The sequence below is a fragment of the Leptonotus elevatus genome, chromosome 11 (genome assembly GCF_054856555.1).
Source record: "Leptonotus elevatus isolate MCC_2025b chromosome 11, RoL_Lele_1.0, whole genome shotgun sequence".
NCBI classification, from domain to species: Eukaryota; Metazoa; Chordata; class Actinopteri; order Syngnathiformes; family Syngnathidae; genus Leptonotus; species Leptonotus elevatus.
The window spans coordinates 8,729,909-8,749,752 of NC_141249.1; the positions used below are offsets into that span (position 1 = coordinate 8,729,909).

Genomic DNA, 19,844 nt, shown 5'->3' on the forward strand with positions numbered 1-19,844 from the left:
CATTAGAAATACTTATAGTGCAATGCGGTGATATGCACGACTCAAACTGAATGTTAAAAACACCTGGCAGTCATTAAAAAATAAAATTAAAAAAATACATACTTGACACATACGTGATACGTGATGAGTACACGCAGCTCGATGCTGTCCTTGTTATCATCGAGCACAAAATTAAATATACTGTTTATTGTTTAAGAAAAAGGGGGTGACATACATTTATTAAAAAAAAAATAATAATAATAATAATTTAAACAGGTTATTTTGGGTTCCATCCAATAGTTCCCTATTGGCAATTCACGCGTTGGTGTTGTATGCACGTGAAAAGTTAACGCCTCGAGTAAATTATTGATTACAAGGGTTCTTGACTTTCCATAATAATACAGCGCGTTCCAGATGTCATGAATAAGGACACCCATTCTCCGTATAAGGCAATGGGCGGTCCGTTACATCAATTTGATTGGATGGTCCGCCTGACATGACCACTTTTAAGGCAGCCTCTCTCGTTGCTCATTGGTCCGTAGGCTTGGTACGATTTAACGGCATTATCATAATCAGCCGTGGATGACACAAGGCGGGGGTCAAGGCAGACAGAATCCAAACAAGAACCGTGGGGCTCGGTGTAGCGTGGCACTTCGCTTCGACACGAACTGACCACCACTGGCTGAGGGGAGGATGCTTGAAAACAAGAGAGAGCGCTTGAAAACCTTCCTCCGAAAGATCGACGAGAAGGCCATTGTCAGAATCAAGCACTTCATGAAGGAGAGGTAAGCGGAATGAATGTTAGCTGCCGGCGAGCATCACTTAATGTAGACCGGATGCTAACCGATATAATTTCATGCATGCGCCGGCAAATAAATAGTCTTGTTTTATAGTGTCTTCCTAGCACAAGAGAGCGAAATGTGTCAGTAGAAATGTGTCTGCTCAGTTACGGCTGCTATGCTAGCGAGTTAGCTACCCCTTGGTCTGAAGATGCTGAGACCTTTACATGTCGGCTTGGAATTGCACATTTCAGATGCAAATATAATCGAGATGTTTACGCTCATTTACAAAACGCCATACGTGATTATTCCTGCACTGTGTGTGTGTGTGTATAGTGCGCACAACTTTCTTTCATTTAATCACCAGTGCTGGAAATGTACTGATGTGTGACCGTAAACCATGCATGACTTCATCCATCCAGAGGTCTCAAACTTCTGGCCCCAGGGCCATTTGACGTCCGCAGGAGGATATTTTGCAGCCCCTTATTTGACATCAAAATTTAATGTTAGTGTTCCCCTTGTTGTTGTTTTTTTAATCACTTATGGGCGACCATAGCTCAGACTCATGACAGCTTTTGGCAAAACCATAATTCTGAAGTGACACCAAGTGAAAGGAAAATATATCCTGTCAGTCCCAGTCATGTCATTCAAAATCTACTACGAATAAAGGTTGGCGACAAGAACGTCCAATTTCAAGAAAAACAGGAGCTGTGATGTTTTGGTTTTTAGCACAGGGGCACCCCAACATGGTTGTGGTGCTAAAAAAATCTGCCTTTTACTGAGGCTGTGGAGGCGTCAATTATTCTTAAACATCATTAAGCTCTGTTTCTAGGGAATGGTTTAGCTCTCATGAGTTGAAACGTGACACCGTTTGAGTGGCTTACAATAATAAAATGGCCATTCAGATGTCATGGTGGCTTGCAAATGATAATCCCAGGGCAGTGTTAAACTTCAATTGTGTTGATGACGTTCCCCAGGCTATGAAAAAGGTTGCATCAAGTCGGCAAGAATGTTGAAGAGTTGCCCACAAACCAGCTGGTCACAGCTGAAGTCATGTGTTTCCTCTGTCAAGGCGGTGCTCATGACCATTCCTTTTGCTCTTGCAAAGTTTAGACAAGATGGCCTGTCAGTATACTACTGTGGCTTGCTGAATTCGGACATCCAAAAATGACTACAGATGCTGGCACATTTCACCAACTACTGTTTTCAGCATTTACGTGCAAATATATTTCAATAGTGTCATTTTCAAAAACATTCACTTTGAGACAATTTTCAAACGTTTGTTTCTAGCCTCCAAGGACCAACAAACCGCATTTAAAAGAAAAATAAACCAGCACCATGATGCGGTAAATTTAGTATTATCTTAATGATTTTTCGACCATCACCATAACTTCCTGCCCTCCTTTCATTCACGTGTGCTCTCACTGGGATGATCGGAAGAATGATCACCTCTGTCTGCATTGCCAGTCCGCATACAGGAAGTGATGTGATGCCCCGTGTGCACAAGGCCTCATGACTTTCTCACAAACACACAATCCGTAATGTGTGCGCACAGACACACACTGCCTTTTACAGTCTGAGGCCTGGCAAACTGCCACTAACTGCATTTTATTTTGCCCTAACAAGTAGCTCACTTCCCGGCCCTTCCTGTCGACTCTGTTTTAGCTCAAACACTTAGGCTAGCTACAATGCAAGTCCAAGTGCCCAGTTCTGGTTTAATGCCAACTAAAAAGTATTTATGGGTACCTTATACTGTACATCTGGAAAAAAATGTGCATGACAGTGCAGATGCCCAAATTGTGAGCTAACTACTTAACACTGGATGCCTTTAAATTCAGCACTGATCCATTCACTGTAACCTAAAATCGTATTTTAGTTGTCTTTAATTTTCATAGTTCTCTATAGTTGTTATAAATGGAATCTGAGTGATCAGAGTTCAAACCAAAAGTAGGTACTTCATGCTCATTGCTTGAGAAGCTCTATGCAATTTTCCATCCAAGTACAGTATACCTTTAAATGTCACATATTAAGTTCATTACAGTCACTAAACCAAAGTTCTGTTTCACAGAACAAAATGTGCAGATTAGAAAAGTAGTCAAATTTTAAATTGCTGGTGTTAAAAGCTACAGCATATGGAATACATGGAACATGTCTAAAAATGGCTCATTCCTTAGTTGTGGGAATCAACTGCAATGGTTTTTACCCTTGGAAACCCTAGGATAAGATGTTTGGAAAATGGATGAATTGAACAATCAATTTTTCTCCAGAAGATGGCAGTCTCACATAATGTGATTTTTTTTTTTTCTGCTGCAATCCATCTCAAACTAATTCTATAGTCTGCTTTCTGTCCTGTATTAAGATTGAGTTTAACTCTAACATGTCTATTGCAGTCGGTGTGTTTGAAACTCCGACTTTAAGTTGGCTGACTTAAGGAAGTAATTGACCCACCAATAAGTTTCTTACCGCCTACTGCTACAACCATTTCCATAACAACACAGGTGCCGACCACTAGAAAAGACAATGTTTTTTAAATTTAGCCCTGGACCCCAACCATCATTTTGTTGTTGTTGTTGTTCTTTCATCAGTCTCGGACATGTTCATTCTCTACTTTGCATTTTAGCCTCTTTGCTTGTGTTAGTTATTGGTTGTCTTCCGGTGTTGTGTAAAAAAAAAAAAAAAAAAGACCTTTAGTCCCATTGCATTAGTCAGTCAAAGTGCAAAAGATCTCCGTAGTGTAAGTTTGAAACGTTGTAGGTTAGGAACGACGTTGGTATGGATAGAAGGGAAGTGATAAACCAACAGAGACCGGTCGCTGAGTACTGTTGTGCTGAGGTTGTGGGAAGGTAAGATGAGAAAATTTCCAAGCCGTTCTCTATTCACTGATTCATATTTGTGTGAATGTTGATGTGGTGACTAGCAATGTTTTTGAAACAGTTAGCTGGCGGTCTGTCTTTAATAATTTAAGAGACTTGTTAAGCTTCAAAAAGATGTTCTTTTGATGTTTAGGAGTATTCCAGGGAGCTGAACGGATCAATATAATAAAGTGAAAAAATGTGGTTCACCTCAAAACTTGAGCACACATGAATAGAAAAATGTTTTGCTGTCTGTTATCTTGGTATGACAAACTATCTTTATGTGATGTTAGTTTCCCAGAGACTGAATTAATCTCAAGATTAAGAATGAGTCGAGATTGTGGGAAACTTGTTCAATCTGGTAAATGGGTCAAAAGTGAGTTGTTGTTTTTGTTACTGTTCAGTCTAAACAAAAAGTTTGGGCAGTTTTGTTGCCTGAAAATACATTCCCATTTTTATTAGTTAGTGTATTTTCGTGTAAATGAACTCTTGTCTTTGTGTTTCCTCTGTACAGTAAACAGAAATACCTAATATGCTTGCATATTTTGAGACCATGTAAGCTAGAACAACCTGTAATTGATTCAGTTTACTTGTGTGTCAAGTTGGGATGACAATGAAGTAAGACACGTGTTAGTGTGTGTTTGTGTCCTGGGTGTTGAGAAAAACTCCCTTTTTGGGTGGTTCCAGTTAATAGCAGACTCCTCTCTTAACAAACACGTGATGATAGCCTTTGAATTCTGTCTCTATTGTATGGAATTGTGGAACTGCCAATGTGGAGTAAACATTTTTGACTGGCAAATAAATAAATTTGAACGTTTTTGCAAATATGCTCAAACGTGTTTAAATGCGTTTGAACATATTTGCAAATGCATTGGGACACATTTAAATATGTTTTAAAAAAAAAAAAAAAAAAAAAAAGAACATGCACGATTGAATACTAAAAAAAAAAAAAAACCAGCTAAAAACTTTACATTTTCTCCCATAATGCCGTAGGGTGTTGACTTGCAGTTGCAACAAAAACACTTTTTTTTTTCCTTTTTTTTTTTTTTATATAGAATTATGCCTACATTTTACCAATATATTTGAAAATTAGGTAAGTAGAAATTGTTTATTCGTAATTTTTATGATTTTTGTCTGCCATGCATGATTTCCGTGTTTTTTTTCTCTCTCCCCGTAATGCCATGGGGCATGTGCAGAAGTCAATACCCCGTGGCATTACTGTACTTTTAAACCTATTTGCAAGTACATGCGTTGAAATGTATTTGTCAGTCAAATATGTTTACTTTACACACTTTTGTACTATTGGCCATTTAACTTTAAACTATCTCAAAGGGAAATAGAGCAGACAGAAAAAAAATGTTTGGCCGTGGATAAGGTGGTTGCAAAAAAACAAAAAAAATACATTGGAGGGTCTGTTAGCTGCTGAAACATCTGGAGTCGACACGCCTACAAGATAGAACTGGTATTATCTCACCACTCCTATGCAGCTTTTCCTTGCATGCTTAATCCAGTCAGGCCTAATGACTTGGTCTACCTCCAGCTGAGGCTGCATTGCACGTCTTCCTTTTACTGCCTGAACTTTGCTCCAGTTGTCTAAATGGACTCACCTGGAAGGCACCAAATGCCCCCTCATTATTAAATTTTATCGTAATTAAATTGCGTGCTGGCACCTTTTCTGGTTTTGCCCAAATGGCTGTCATCCAACCTTTTTGTAATTTGATCATTTAAACACCACTCCTAGGTAAGGCTTGACTGGCCAGTTTGAGCAGCTTACTTTTGCATCTAGTTTTGCTTTTGCTTGTTCACAAGAAGAAAACTATATTATTGCACAGCATTTGCCTATGGAAGATTTGAAAGTCTTTTCTGTGAGCACAGCACAGCCTCTGTGTGCATCTGCATAAGCGCTGTTTGTGTTTGTGCTCTGGTATGTGTGCTCTGCTGCTTTTTTTTTTTTTCATGGCTGTTTGGCTTCAGGGGGTGTGGCTTAGTTTGACGTCATGCTCTTACGGAGTGTCACACCACCACAAGCACATACGGTAGTGGCTTCCTCTATTCAGGGCATTCATACAAAACAGCACCATGAAGGCTGGTTGAAGGTTGTTGTTTTTTTACGGGAAAGGATTGTAATTAAATGGACTGTTTTTTTCTTCGTTGTAGCAACGGCATGAAGCCAGAAATAGTTTAACATATTAGTGGTTTGTTTTTTTTAGAAAAGGAAATGCCAACTGTTAGTAGGTATATGAGTTTCCGTTCGTCAAAAAGGTTTAAATTTTCCAGGTAAGGTGGATGTTTTTTCCCCCCCTCCTTTCTTATAGATAAATGTATACCACCTTGTCTATTGTAATCAGGACTCCCCCCACCCTTTTTTTTTTTTTATCTATTCAAAATTATTTGCTTTATTTCAGCTATGTTTACTAAAATAAAGCCAATGGTCTTATGCGCATATGGAATGTAAAAACAGATGATTGATGTAATGCACAATTTGAAAAAACAAAAAAACATCTATACTAGTGTATTTCAGTCGGTCTTCAATCAAAAATAAAGACTGTGTGATTTAATTTTAAACAGCATTACAGTTTTCTGCTTTGTTTTAAGGATAAAATCTCTAGAGGAATTACAGGTTAATAGATTTCAATTGCAGATTTGAGTGCCTCAGCGTGCTTTGTGATTTCATGAGCATAAGCTGTGTTCTCACCTGTAGTCCATTTCCAAGTATGTGAACCACTGCGCTGTCATAATCCACATTTACACGGCCCATTTCCGCAGATGAAATATTGTAAACATTTTACACTAACTCAAACAGCCCACTAACTTGATGTTGTAACAGAATCGTGTCTCATGAGGTGAAAGTTTAACGGTTGCGAAATAATTTTCGACCACTAGAGCTTGTTGATCATTTATTTGCTGTACAAAATAATCATAAGAATTTGAATTTGATTCTTGTGTCACAAACTATCAAATTCTTCTTTTCCAATGTCCAGCAACTACCCTGTCGAGAGCAGTGGTGGTGGAGTGCCAACCAAACTGAAGAAGAGCAGGAGCACTTTAAGTAAAGACGGCGTCAAAAAAGTGGAGGCCAGGAAGACTGTGAGTCTGGAGGCCGCTCAGCTGGAGATCCAGGAGCAACACAAAACCCTCACCAGGCAGTTGGCCCTCAGGTAAGATTTTCTATTGAAGCTACGCCCAATAGTATATTTTTTGTAGTAGAATGGGTTAATTCAATCATACACAGACTGTGGCGTGCTTGGCGTGATGTGATATCACAATAACTTGAACATGTATCACAAGACTGGAAACTATTGGGTCATGACGCACACAATTACGCTGCTCAGGCTCACATAATTTTAATGCGTGTGTGATGCCCTCATGATATCATATGATTGAGGTTGTCAACACAATCATGTGATCACACACCATTGCACTTAAAAAATGCCATGCCAAATCTTCAGCCCATCTTTCATGGAAGTCACGTTTTGGCAACTGAGCCAGAGTTTTGTAATTTTGTGTTTACATAACATGTACTCTCACTCTGTTGGATGCAAAGTTATAGTTTATATAAAACTATGTCCTTTAGGTCGCAGACTTTCGACATTGACTGCAGAAGCTTCGAAAGGACTCAGGCTAGCAGTACACAAAGCGTAAGTCCACCTTGGCTTTTGAAGTGTGTCATTGTAATGTTAGGAGGAGCTGTGCCTAACTCTTGTTGGGAGGCATGTACAAACACAACAGCCATACTCGGAATGCAGCACAAAGCCAGCAAGCTGGGACCTACAATCCACTGTGGGATCACCTTAAATAAACCAGACAGCATTTCGTACACTAACTGCTGCGCTTGTGTTTTAACGTATACTGTAGTCCAGTTGTTCTTAACCTTGTTGGAGGTAGTGAACCCCACCAGTTTCCTATGCGCAGTCACGGAACCCGTCTTTATTTTAAAAAATCAAATCTGACTCACTTCACCTTGAATACAGAAAGTGTTGTATTTTTGCATTCCCCATCTCCATGCAGCTTAAGGAATTGCTCCTTTAAGTTTTGCTCGATACTCTAACTAGTTGTGCTGGACTAGAATTGCTAATTTTGCCATTTCAAATCATGCAGTTAGGGCGCTGACTCTACTCCCATTATTCAACTCTATATTAATAGAGCATTGTTTTCTTAAGATTAGACCCAGGAGTGAGCAGATGCAACGAAAACAGCAGAGGCCCCAGAAATGAACCCTGCAGAACCCCTTACATGATATAGATGATAATAAATGCATATTGCACATATTAGTCCGACCACCTCACTTTTTTTGCTCGTAGTCAAAGTCACAGAATATGTAGTGAACATTGGTCTCTCTCGTGATTTTAGACTCTGTCAGAGTGCAATAGATAACTTAATTTTACAACTTGGAGCTAATGTTTAAACGTTGCATGGGAAACAAAGATGGGTACAAGATGAAAAACTAAACTTTTTCTTTTATCTTGTAGAGTTTCATAAAGCACAACGCAACATTCCACAAGTTGTTTCCAGACATTCCAGAAAGTGAAGGCTTGAGACATGGTTGGTAAACATGAAAGATTAAAAAAAAAAAACATCTGATGACTAAACTCAGTTGATCTAAAATGCAGCTTCTTTTCCCAGCATACATCTGTGCCCTGCAAAAGGAAGTGCCCTACCATGGTCGACTGTACATCACTAACAGCCATGCCTGTTTCCATTCCTCTGTTCTGCTCAAAGACACCAAGGTAGGCAGGGAAGTAGCCTGTTGCTGTATTGAAACTATACGGTAGCCCCACCCCCAAAGTGTATGCCACTGTGGTCTTTTAACAAAATCAAAAAATGTTTCCTGTTTATGCCATTCCAGGTAGTGATCGCCGTCTCCAGCATTCACATTGTCAAAAAGCAGAACACCGCTTTGCTTGTACCAAACGCCTTGTCGATCCGAACCACAGAGGGAGAAAAGGTTAGTTGTCTTCACCATTCCAACGAAGCTTGTAATCACCTTTTTGTCAGCTGAGCAAGTATCTGATGTTCTGTCTGTTCTGTTCCCTGATGACGATCAGTTCCTGTTTGTCTCGCTACGGAACCGAGAAGCATGTTATCAGCTGCTGCACTCTGTCTGTCCTCAGCTTGACGTGAGTGGTCCAGGACGCCCGTACTTTCTTAATCAAACTGTAGATAAAAGTTGTTTCACGATGCAAAGCACTTGAAAGTCAAATGTTAAAATTATGAAAAGCTATAAATCAATGTGTACATAATTGATTTGCAAATGATGCATTTGTTACACTTGCTATTTATGTTAAATTGTCAGACTACCGAATATGTTTGACACCATCATCATCATCATGCGTTTTGTTTACAGGACCGCAGCGCCAACAGTAGTCCAATCATCTCCTCTGCTGAGCTAAGCTTTGACAAGAACAAACTTGTGGTAAGTTTGTTCTACTGTTTTTTTTGCTTTCCATTGCTGCTCCTTGGTATGTTGTCAAACCATAGTAGATGTTGTTTTTTTTTTTTTTTTTTTTTATCCAATCACTTTACAGGGCTCCAGACAAAAAAAATGTTTAAGGGTTCGGCCTTATTTCAAGGTATCGGTACTTGTGGCCATTTTACAATCAGAAAATAGAATTTAAAAAAATATACATTTTCCGTTAATTTCATGCAATTTTAAGGAAAAAAAATCTATATTGGCACAAGTAGAAGATTTAGGGGCACATACTGTAAATTTACTTGCATAGTAAGTATCATTCAAATTCTTTTTTTCTATATTAAATATAATGGTAAATTGGCTGGAGTGTGGCACAGACATTCGTCAGCAACAAAATATTCTAGAATAGTAATTATTAATCAGCAAATTTACTGGGCGTATTTGCATGAATGGATAAAAGTTTTAGTTGAATGCCCCCATTGAGGGTCAGTCTGGAGCCCTGCTTCATTTCTCCTCTTCCTCATTCATGCCCAAAACATGCAGCTCTGTGCCGCTGAATAAACTCATGATTGTCTCCGTAGAACTCCAGCCAGTCCAGTCTGGATGGCAGCTTTGACCAGTTTGATGGCTCCGAGTCACAGTCTTTACAGGACCCATCTCTGCACAGCACACACAAAGGTGAGAGGTCAACACTTGGTGTGACTTCTTCTATTGACGTTTGATTAAAAATACATTAAGTGGATATTATAGGTGGAACCAAAGTTTAAAAAAAAATAAAAATACACAATATGTTCTATGCAATCCCACTAGTATAAACAAGTTATTCTGATTATGCATGTGAATTAAACAGCAAGCCCCCCCGCCACCGGGGCCTTTTTGCAACTTCTGTCGATTGAATATGACATCAATTGTTCAGGGGTCAAGTAATAACCAATCATGGCTCACCTGTTTTCTTGGTTTGGTTACCTTTGCAAGCTGAGCCGTGATTGGTTGTTACCTAAGCTGTGAGCAGCTGTGATATTTTCTGTCGACAGCAAGTTGCAAAATGGCCGCCCGCAAGATGGATAAAAATAGGTGTATTTTGCTGCTTAATTTATAGTCCACAAACACAATAGTAATCTGAATGCTGTTTAGACTAAGGTGCTGCATAGAACGTATTATTGGAGAGACTTTTTTTTTCTTTTCTTTTTTTTTCTTTTTTTACTTGACTTTTCCTTTAGTTGTCCCCTCTCAGCATTTAGCAAATAGCAGCAAGCTACTCTTCCTTGTTGAATGAACTGAAAGTGTAGCCAAGGCAGACATTGTTTAGCCTAAGATCACATTTCTGGGCTTGTGGAAGACCAAGCAGTCTGTAACCTGATTAATTTTGGCATGTCAGCGTAAACACCGATGTCTCTTTCTGTTTGTCTGCAGAACCTGAACTACCTAATGGAAAAGGATCCACTTTCAAGTGCCTGTACGGGCAGCCGAGTGAGAGCTCATCTTCGGAGGATGATGTGCCCGTTTCAGGTATCAAAACTAATCCCACAGTATGCCTGTTTAACTGCCAATTAATTAAAAATATTTGAGAAGCTCAGCTTGCGTGTACAGTATTTTCCATTTTAAACAAGAAAATTGCACAGCATTTTTTTGTTGCCGCGGCCTCATGCATCTGAATGCTGTTGAATAAATGATGCCTGAAAGCCAAATTTAGAAGCGGCCTGCCAACGTGACTTTGACATTTAATGCCGTCCTTGCATATTTGCCGGCTCCTCCCCCTCAGATGCAGGTGGCTGGTGGGTTTGGAATGTGACGGAGAAGGCCAAGTCTCTGCTGGTTCAGAGAGAGGCCAGCACCCTCAACACGCTGCTCTTCATCTACTTGATACTGTAAGTCGCATTCCATAAACACTGTCCTGCCGTGATAAGCTAAATCGACATCACACCCCTCCATGCTAAAGCTTTTCATTGTAGGAACTGTTAGTTCAAGGTCAGATGTTTGTGTAGTCTTATGTCATAGCATGCAGTTTCTCACACACCACTTCCAAGAAATGATTATGCCCACATAGTGGGGGCGTGACTGTTTGTTTCAACTCGTGTCTGCTCCTCAGGGTGGTGGTACTGTTGCTGTCGTCGAGCTACATCGGGTTGCGTATTGTGGCCCTGGAGGAGCAGCTGATGTCACTTGGTGCATTGCCGGAGTTCACCCTGCACAGCGGGTAAGTTGCTGACCAAGCCCACCACAAACCAAATGAATTGAGCAATAGTCAACTTCGGTATCAAGGGGTGCTAGTTTGTACTGTAATGCATGAATCCACTGATATGTAAACGGCTTGCTATTGTAATCAGTCTAATGAAAAACTGCCAATGAAATTCTCACAGAATTTGTGAATGCAATCTGCACTAAAAGGCTGAACACATAACACAATTAATGACTACTGTGAATTCTTTTTTCTTAATTTTGATGACTGACACGTATGAGGAAATGGAGTGGATGCCTGGAAGATGAGTCGCCTTCATTTCGACTTCATGCCTTTGACTCGTTAACATAAAGAAAGGAGCTAACAGAGTGCTGCATGTGTGCACTACATAAAGGCTAAATACTGCACACATCTTTGCTCTGCTTTGTGACTTGTAAAAAGTCATTTGTACTCGTGCCCTACACTTTTGGTGTAATACTTCATTCTACAGTTGGATCAAAAAGAGACTGACCCAACTTTTTGGGTTATTCAGTTAATCCAAAAAGTTAGGTCTAATGAATAATCCACAAAAACACCCCAAAAATTTATTATTATTTTTTATGCCAAACATTGGGTTATTTTGTTGGTTATTTATTTACCCAAATTTGTTTTGTATGGACCCCCCCTTTTTTTTTATTCACATAATGCCAAAAAAGGGCTGTTTTGTCGGTTGTTCATTTGACCCAAATTGGGTTTGCTCTAATGCAAAACAACCTCCAAAATTGGGTTGTTTTATACAAACTCTCCCCAATGGGTTTTAGCAAAATATTGAGTTGTTTTATTTATTTTACCCAAATTGGGTTGTTTAGTATGAATCCCCCCCCCCATAAAAAAATCAAATAATGCCAAAAAATTGGCTGTTTTGTGGGTTGTACATTTGACCCAAATTGGGTTATTTTGTACAAATTGGCCCCAATGGTTGGGTCGTCCCTTTTTTGATCCTATTCAGGTTATTTTTTTGTTTGAGTTGACATGCTCGTTTGCTTACTTTTCTTTGAGCCTCTCTCACGCCATTTCCTCTTCATCAGGTACCGCCAAGACACATAACACTCGGCGACAAACGGAGAAATCGAACGGCTGACTTGTGACTTGGAGGATCACTTCCAGTGGAAGACATTTCACATGCTCGGACCGTGCGCCCAAGACACTGTCACGTCACATCAAGAGAAAAGTGGCCAATCTGTGCAATTTCAGAGACAACTTTTTAACTTGAAGGGCTAAGCTTGCAGTAGTTAAAAACAAAGAGAGAAAAAGCCACCACTTAGTCACACAGAGCCGAGCCAAAACGCACGAACATCCTGCCTGGTTGCAGCGTGTCTTGCTGTGTGGACCAAAGCCAAGCTTGGGGGGGCGTGCGAGCGACTGTTCCACATCTTCTTCCTCTCCTTCAGCATGCCGTCTGAACAGGGCTACACCGATCAGCATTAGCCTTGGCACCGCAGACGTGGCGCTGCCACTAGCCAAAGATGTGCACGTCTCTCTGCATGACGTTCACCCTCACCCTTCCTTGCGTCTGTCTTCTTGGAAACTTGGGTATCTCCCTTTTTGAATGTCTTCTCTTCCTAACCCGCTGTGGGCTAAAATGATGATGATGATGGCCCACAATGGTCTCCTCTCGTGCTCTGTTTCTTTATCTGTTCCTCTTCTTTGAATTGATTTAACAAGTTTAATGATCAATGCTCAGAGGTTCACCTGCATAATCAATGCAGTCAAGTTGACGTAGCATTTCATTTCTAGTCAAGATTTATTTTTTATTTTTTTAAGTTGCACCAATGATGTATTGCTAATGTTCATGTGTGTCTGCATTAATGACAATTGACTGACAAGTTGTCCCAACCGCACTTGTTAGGGTCCAAATTTCAACCAAAAAAAAAAAAGAGTTCCACAAAATTTCAAACTAGCAAATTAGTATTATGCATGGCAATACATCTGTTATTTCTGTGTGCTGTTTTTAAAATCAGGCTTTGTGCGGAAAAAAATGAAGATGTGAGTGAAAGGAGCGAGTGCACTTTACCAAATGTGTTGTGCCTGTCACAATCCAAGATGATGTGTTTGGATTGAGAAGAAAAAAAGTTATTTTCGGGTGTTGGTCTGACTGTGCTAAGACCTTTGTTTGTTTGTTTCAAAGTGTATTCACTCAGGGCGGGTGGGCGCGACCCTCCAGGTAGATATTCCTTTGTCATTTCAAAGTCTAGTGCTTGTCATTAGGCTCTACGTCTTGTCTTGGGTGTTCTTTACTGTTCCTTTTGAGAGAGATCGCCACTTGACTGTATTTGATTTGTCTTTATTGCTTGTAAGGGCCTTTCCCACCTGCCTGATGGTGCATACATCCACACTACAGAGCTTACACTGTTGTGGAAGTGCTCATTTCCCAACATGTTGCAGAGTTGAAACTGCATCACAAGTTAAGTTTGCTGCATTAGACACGCGCAGTACTGTCAGTCTCCCACCAGGGGGTAGCACACGCACACAACTGTCCTCAAGTGTACCCGATGCAAAAATCCTAACGAGGGCAGAGTTTGTGTGGTTTTGCACTATTCAAAGTGTAAATTTTGTAACAATTGTTAAAGTCCTTAATTATACTATGGCCCTACATATATATATATATATATTTATTTGCATTCTGTGTGATTCAAAGTAATCTCTGTGAGATGACTTTGCTATTGTTGAAAATAAATCAAATGTTGCGAAGAACTGTTGCCCTCAAGAGTTTTTATTTGCAAGCCACCAACAGTGTCAATTGTAAAAGAAGGCTAACGGAAGAGCCCCACCAGATGTCTACAGTTCAGATGGCAGAAGAGATGCAATGATTTATTATTGTTGTAGTTATCAAACAAATGCAGGAGACTTTCATTAATAACAAAGCCACTACATAAGCGTTTCCCATTGAGAAAATTAATGTTGCTGTAAAGCTAAAGGCTGACATGCTCTAATTGACCTGTTTTCCAAAGCGTTAAAATGGATAAAAATAAGAAAAGAGCAATTGATAATTCTAAAAATCCTGGCATTTCTTAAATTTACACAATGCAATGCTTCATTTTCACATCATATTGTGTTGCTTTTGCCTGTCACCAGCATACAAACCAGGCATATTGTATGCAAACATAGTTGTATCCGATTTTCAAATAAAAATAATCTTCACAAAAGAAATCACAACGATCCAAAGTACAATGCTTTACAATGGGGTAGATGCCACGGACTTAAATTCCGATTTCCGGGTTTCACACATCAGCGTGGTTTCTGGCCACAGATTGCAGCGTTCCAACACTCGCACCCGCACTCCTACGCACCCCAACCGCGCGCTCCCGCCGATGCGCAGGGCGTCTCAACTCTCTGAAATGCTTCGCACAACTAAGAAAAACACTAGTGCATTGCACACTCGCACCCGTCGACGGGTACGCGCAATTGCGGGGCACAAAGGCGGAAGCGCAAGAACTCGGACGCGGCCCACACTTCACAAACAGGTAACCAAGCGGATGTGTGAATACCAGGAAGTCGGAAGTCCCGCCTCCTCTGTGACATATACCCCATTACAATGAGCGGAGTGTGTCTCTTCGCCGATGATAAACGTTTTATTCGTGGAAAGTGTGAATCCTATCCGGGTTGTTTCAGTTCCGACCTCAAAGTGTTAAAGGCAAATGAAAATACAAGAAGACATATGTTCACGTGACACAACTGCGGTAACAAGAACAATGCAGACTTGATCTGAATCAACCATCACCTCAAACGCTTTGAAAGCGGAACTGTGATACGTTGGAAAAAGCCGACTTCAAACCGTCCTCGTATGCAGCAAAAGACCGCCATTTTGATTTGTGACGTAAGAGTCTTGTACTGTGGTTCACTTAAGGCATAAGTGCGCCTTCTGGTGAATAATGCTAGTGTACGATTATTTCAATTTTACGAACGGCTGTCTCTACGTGAATAGGTTATTCTTTCTTTCTTTCTTTCTTTCTTTCTTTTTTTAAATCAAAGAACACACACAAGAGATAGGTATGATTTGGCTTTATTCTAACTACAGACAAGCATCAGTGTGCTGTGGTTCAACTGTCAGGGACATTTGAAGAAGAAGGTTCTGCAGTTGTTCGCTGGTAAGCACAGAGCTGGAACACACCTAAAGTGGATGAGATATAGTTATTATGACACGTGTACTGCAAGTGATATAACAATGACATCATGAATGGAGGCTGTTTTGATTATGTTTGTCAATTATCAGATACAGTACATGTCATTCCAAAGAAAAAATATTGAATACATTGTAAATATAATAAGGACACTATAAAGCCTTAAAAAACAACAAACTGAATTAACTCATTCTCTGCCATTGACGGCTATAGATATAAAAAAGTCATTTGAACTATTTCTATTAGTTTCACTTTTTTTTTTTACAAGAGTAAGAAAACCTAGAAAAAAATGTATTGTACATTTAGAACAGATATAAAATTTGTGATTAACTAGTGAAGTCATGTGATTAATAAAATAAAAAAATTGAATCACCTGATGCCCCTAATTAAAAATATATATATATATTAAAAAATGAGGGGTGTCAGACGATCAAATTTTTTAATTGTAAATAATCGCATGACTTCAAACTTAACTCACAATTAATCACACATTTTATGTGTTCTAAATGTACAACAACATTTTTTTCCTAGGTTTTCATACTCTTGTTAACAAAAGTGGGGGGGGGGGGGGGGGGTGAAACTAATAGAAATAGTTCAAATTAATTTTTGACATCTATCGCCATCAATGGCAATGAATGAGTTAAATTGTTGAAAATGACTTGAGAAAATTTTGGGAAATATGCTAGTGATAAAGATAAATGTGCGTTACCTGTGTTTTAAGATAGAGGTAAAAGTAATGCATATGCACTGCTTAACAAATTTGCATCACTCTCTGTGTATGCCAAATATGCCCTAAATTAACAATACTGGTATTATTCAATTATTATTTTATATTTCTGTAATGGATAGGCTAATACTTCATTCAGCATGTAGACATTGATGAAACCAAAATGATTTTTTTTTTAAATTCTAATATATGATTACTGTTTTCCACGATCTTGTTTTTTATTTTAAATGGCTGTTTTACAAAAACTTAAACAATAGTAAAACACATGATCATTTATCTATTAAGATGTCGATTATTTTACTTTTTATCGTCAATTAAAAATTTCTGTTAGAAATTATAAAATGTTAAGAGCTCAATGAAATTGAAAGAGTACACATTAAAGCTTTTTGTGACGCTAGATGGTGTCTATTCAATTTAATGGCAGGTGGTCTAACAAATTTGAATTATATCAGTGCTTATATATAAACCAATTTATAAGTGAAAACGAAGCATGTGTGGACGTGTCAAGTGTGTAACACGGGAGAGGTGGGGGAGATTATTCCATCAAAATGCTACTCAGTTTCTAAATGCTACTATAAAATGTATTTATATGATAATAGTAGTGCATTTTGATTCACAATAAATGGAAAGAAACATGATTCAGCTACTTTTGTGTTGTTTTATTTGTTTTTTGGGCGGACATTATTAGTGTTTTATCAGCATAAAAAAAAATTGGGGTAAAAAATTCTATATTTTTTCAATGCATTTCTAATTTCTGTCGAATATATTACACGGATGATGACGGTGACAAGTGAGTGTACCAACCGAGCTTTCGATAACACACGGTGATGGCTAAATCCCTTGACCACACACACCGTAAATAACGAGAACTAATAAGAAATGCAGTACCTGCCGCAAAAGCCAGGATGATGGCCACCCATCCAATGATGTAGGACCACGAAAATCGCCAGTCCAAGAAGCGTTTCCCAAAGAAAGTGACCGTCACTCCCGTGTAGATAGAGAGTGCCAAGAGAGCAAGAAACCCTGAGAGAGGCACCGATACGTCTTAAATGCATCATATTGCATGGAGAAAGTTGGAAAGTAAATGCGGAATTTTTATTTTCTGTATTACCTGAGAGGACCAGGGCAATGCCCCCCATGCGGACCCTCTTGTTCTTGGTACCATTGGTGAAAGCGCTCAGGCCGAGCACCACGCCGGCGAAACAGCTGAGCACAGCCAGCAACATGAAGGCCCGAGTTGCATCCCAGAAGGCTGAGGGTCACATGGTAAAAAACCCCCAATCAATTAGGGGTGTCAGGCGATTGCAAATTTGAATCGTAATTAATCGCATGACTTCAATAGTTAACTTTTGATTAATTGCAAATTTTATATCTGTTCTAAATGTAGAATAAAACGTTTTCATACTCTTGTTACTATAAAAGTGGGAAAAAATGTTAAACTCATAGAAATATGGTTTCATCTTTTAGTCATTGATACAGTAATTTCATAATAATTCATAAAATTGAATTAAAACTAAAAATATGTGGTGTACTGTAAAAAAACAAGTGTAATGTTGATTTGTGGTGAGGTTGTTTTTCTGCCACTAGATGGCATAATTGCATTTGTAAGACATTGGTGGCAGCTCTGCATTTTCCTTTTCATATTAAGAGCGATCTAATCTTTAACATGAAGTAAATTGTGAAATTTTGCACATTTCTAAAATTGTCAGATACAACTTGAGCCCAGTCTCCACAAATATATGCATTATTATTACATTTATTACTGCTCAATTTTGACGTGGACGCGGCTGCTGCGTTGCAACTGGAATTCCCCCAGTACAGGCTTTCCAAGTAAGGGCCGGTCATTAATCGCAAGTTTAAAAAAAATTGTGGCGTTAAAGGAACTTTAAATTAACTCAAAATTAACACACTGATTTTGACACCCCTAAGATAACTAAATACATAAACACCTTACTTCCAATAAACACGCTCAGTTGAGAGATCAGTGGTGACATTTTTGTTCTATATTTGGTTTGACAGTCAACTTGAAATGGGCGTGGCCTTAAACAACTTGAAGTAACTTCTTTTTTTTTTTTTTTAACTACTACCAAACTGGCATTTGTAATACGATTTGAATTCACTACCACAAACCATGAGATCATAGCTCACATTTTTGCTCACAAATCAAAGCACAAAGTCGCATCTTAAAAAACGTATACAATTCTTGTCACGAATCCTCCAGGCCTTACCTACAGTGATGGTGTGAGCATGACATTTATGGTTGATGCAAAACCTCCAAAGGCCCTGATTGGCCGAGCTGCCCGAGTACCGATACTGCATCCAGAAGTCGGTCGCCGTGGAGACGATTAGGAGCACCAGTGCAGCCACGCCGCAGAGTGTGCCTCCTCCGGCCAGAGTGTACAGCATGCTGGAGAAGTCGACAAAACTTCTCTCCTCCTGAACTCGGAGGATGAGAGGGGAAGGTTAGTGAAATGGGTTGAGGCTAGCGAAACACTTGACCGAGCATCTGACTGACAATGAGAGTGCATGATAGGCGGCTTCCCGCCATTGTTCGCTCATTCCCCTTTGTTACAATAATCTGTGAGGTGTCAGCAGTCACTGCATGGGTCACAATAAACACAATGTGATGATTTCAAACGCTTATTTACACTTCTATCTAAAACGCTACTCTAAATACACAAAACATTCATCAGTCTACTACATTAAAAATTAAACGCATATTTTGAGCTCAGTTAAAAAAACGATTTTAAAACAAAACAAAACAAGCTCCAGATGCAGTTTCACCTTAAGATTTGAGGCTCTTCACAATGTTGACTTTTGGAAGTTCAAAGAAAATATCACCCAAAGAGTAGAGCGATCGCCTATGTTAAAAAATAAGAAATACAAATCCAGGATTTTCTGTTACCTCTTGCTAGGTTGGGTTGTCCCTCCTGGCTGGCTGGGTTTACAGAGTGCGTATGCTTTTTAAGCCCCCCAACGTTGCCTCGCATTGTCCCCCTCACAAAGGAGCGAATGATCGAGCGCAACATGTGAGTGATGACAGTCTCTATTTTACTCTCCAATGACTTTCATCTGCCCAAAAAAACTGTCCCATAAGTTTTTGTACCTAACGTTTTTCAATATATCAATCTGGCAACCAACAATGGATGCCATATTTTGGTGAACAGAACCAAACACAAAATAACATCATTCTGAAATTGAACCTGACCTTTCGGCAGTTCATTCATAGCCTGTTATTGGTAGCAAATGCTGAATGTTGTCACAATAATCATTGAATATCAACATTTTCTTAAAATAAGTCATTTTTTCACATATTTTTCAGGATACACAAAACATGGAACCATTTGCATCATAAGGAGATGATTAGGGCAAAAAAATATTTGTGAAAAAAAAAGACAGGTAATTATTTTAAGACGGTGGCGACATCTGAACCACAAAGTACACAATTTCTATTGTGCATTCATAAGGAAGTCTCATCTTGAAGAACTGATTGCTAATTCGATTAATTGACGCCCCCTGAGAGTCACATGTCGGCCTTTTTATTGTCGGCCTGCTTCCCCTGGTTGAGTGTCCAACTGTCGCCTTATCTCTTTTCCCCTTCCTTCATGTGCTCTGATTTGGCGGCCGAAGGCTGTCTCCATGGCAATGAGACGATATGCTCTGGTGCCCCAGCTTTTCCACAATAATTTAGTGTCATTCCGTACAAATAAAGATTAAGAAGACACATGGTGTAGTTTTGGTTAACTAGAAAGGGTTTC

At 39.3% G+C, this 19,844-nt stretch overlaps 2 protein-coding genes across 5 annotated transcripts; one reads left to right on the forward strand and one right to left on the reverse strand.

Moving 5' to 3' along the window:
* The first annotated feature begins 538 nt into the window (after positions 1–538).
* Positions 539–13,932, forward strand: LOC147165723 (GRAM domain-containing protein 2B). Of its 2 annotated transcripts, none has more exons than XM_086089433.1 (13): positions 539–764; positions 6,592–6,768; positions 7,185–7,248; positions 8,080–8,152; positions 8,234–8,337; positions 8,457–8,555; positions 8,656–8,727; positions 8,955–9,023; positions 9,602–9,698; positions 10,434–10,529; positions 10,783–10,888; positions 11,110–11,217; positions 12,267–13,932. In XM_086089433.1, exons 1-13 carry the CDS (start codon positions 673–675, stop codon positions 12,283–12,285), a joined length of 1,176 nt encoding a protein of 391 aa, XP_085945559.1. In that variant the 5' UTR covers positions 539–672; the 3' UTR covers positions 12,286–13,932. The 2 variants fall into 2 exon arrangements, with proteins under 2 accessions (XP_085945559.1, XP_085945560.1); XM_086089434.1 differs by lacking the exon at positions 539–764 and adding an exon at positions 5,644–5,887.
* A 1,293-nt stretch (positions 13,933–15,225) lies between these two features.
* Positions 15,226–19,096, reverse strand: lim2.2 (lens intrinsic membrane protein 2.2). 3 transcript variants are annotated; one of them, XM_086089450.1, is made up of 5 exons: positions 18,992–19,096; positions 18,315–18,522; positions 17,198–17,338; positions 16,975–17,109; positions 15,226–15,349 (listed from the first exon to the last, which is right to left on the reverse strand). In XM_086089450.1, the coding sequence occupies exons 2-5, from the start codon at positions 18,490–18,492 to the stop codon at positions 15,279–15,281; spliced, it is 525 nt and encodes a 174-aa protein (XP_085945576.1). In that variant the 5' UTR covers positions 18,493–18,522; positions 18,992–19,096; the 3' UTR covers positions 15,226–15,278. The 3 variants fall into 3 exon arrangements, with proteins under 3 accessions (XP_085945576.1, XP_085945574.1, XP_085945575.1); XM_086089448.1 differs by having other exon boundaries at positions 18,315–18,527; positions 18,992–19,078; XM_086089449.1 differs by having other exon boundaries at positions 18,871–19,019.
* Positions 19,097–19,844: the final 748 nt, after the last annotated feature.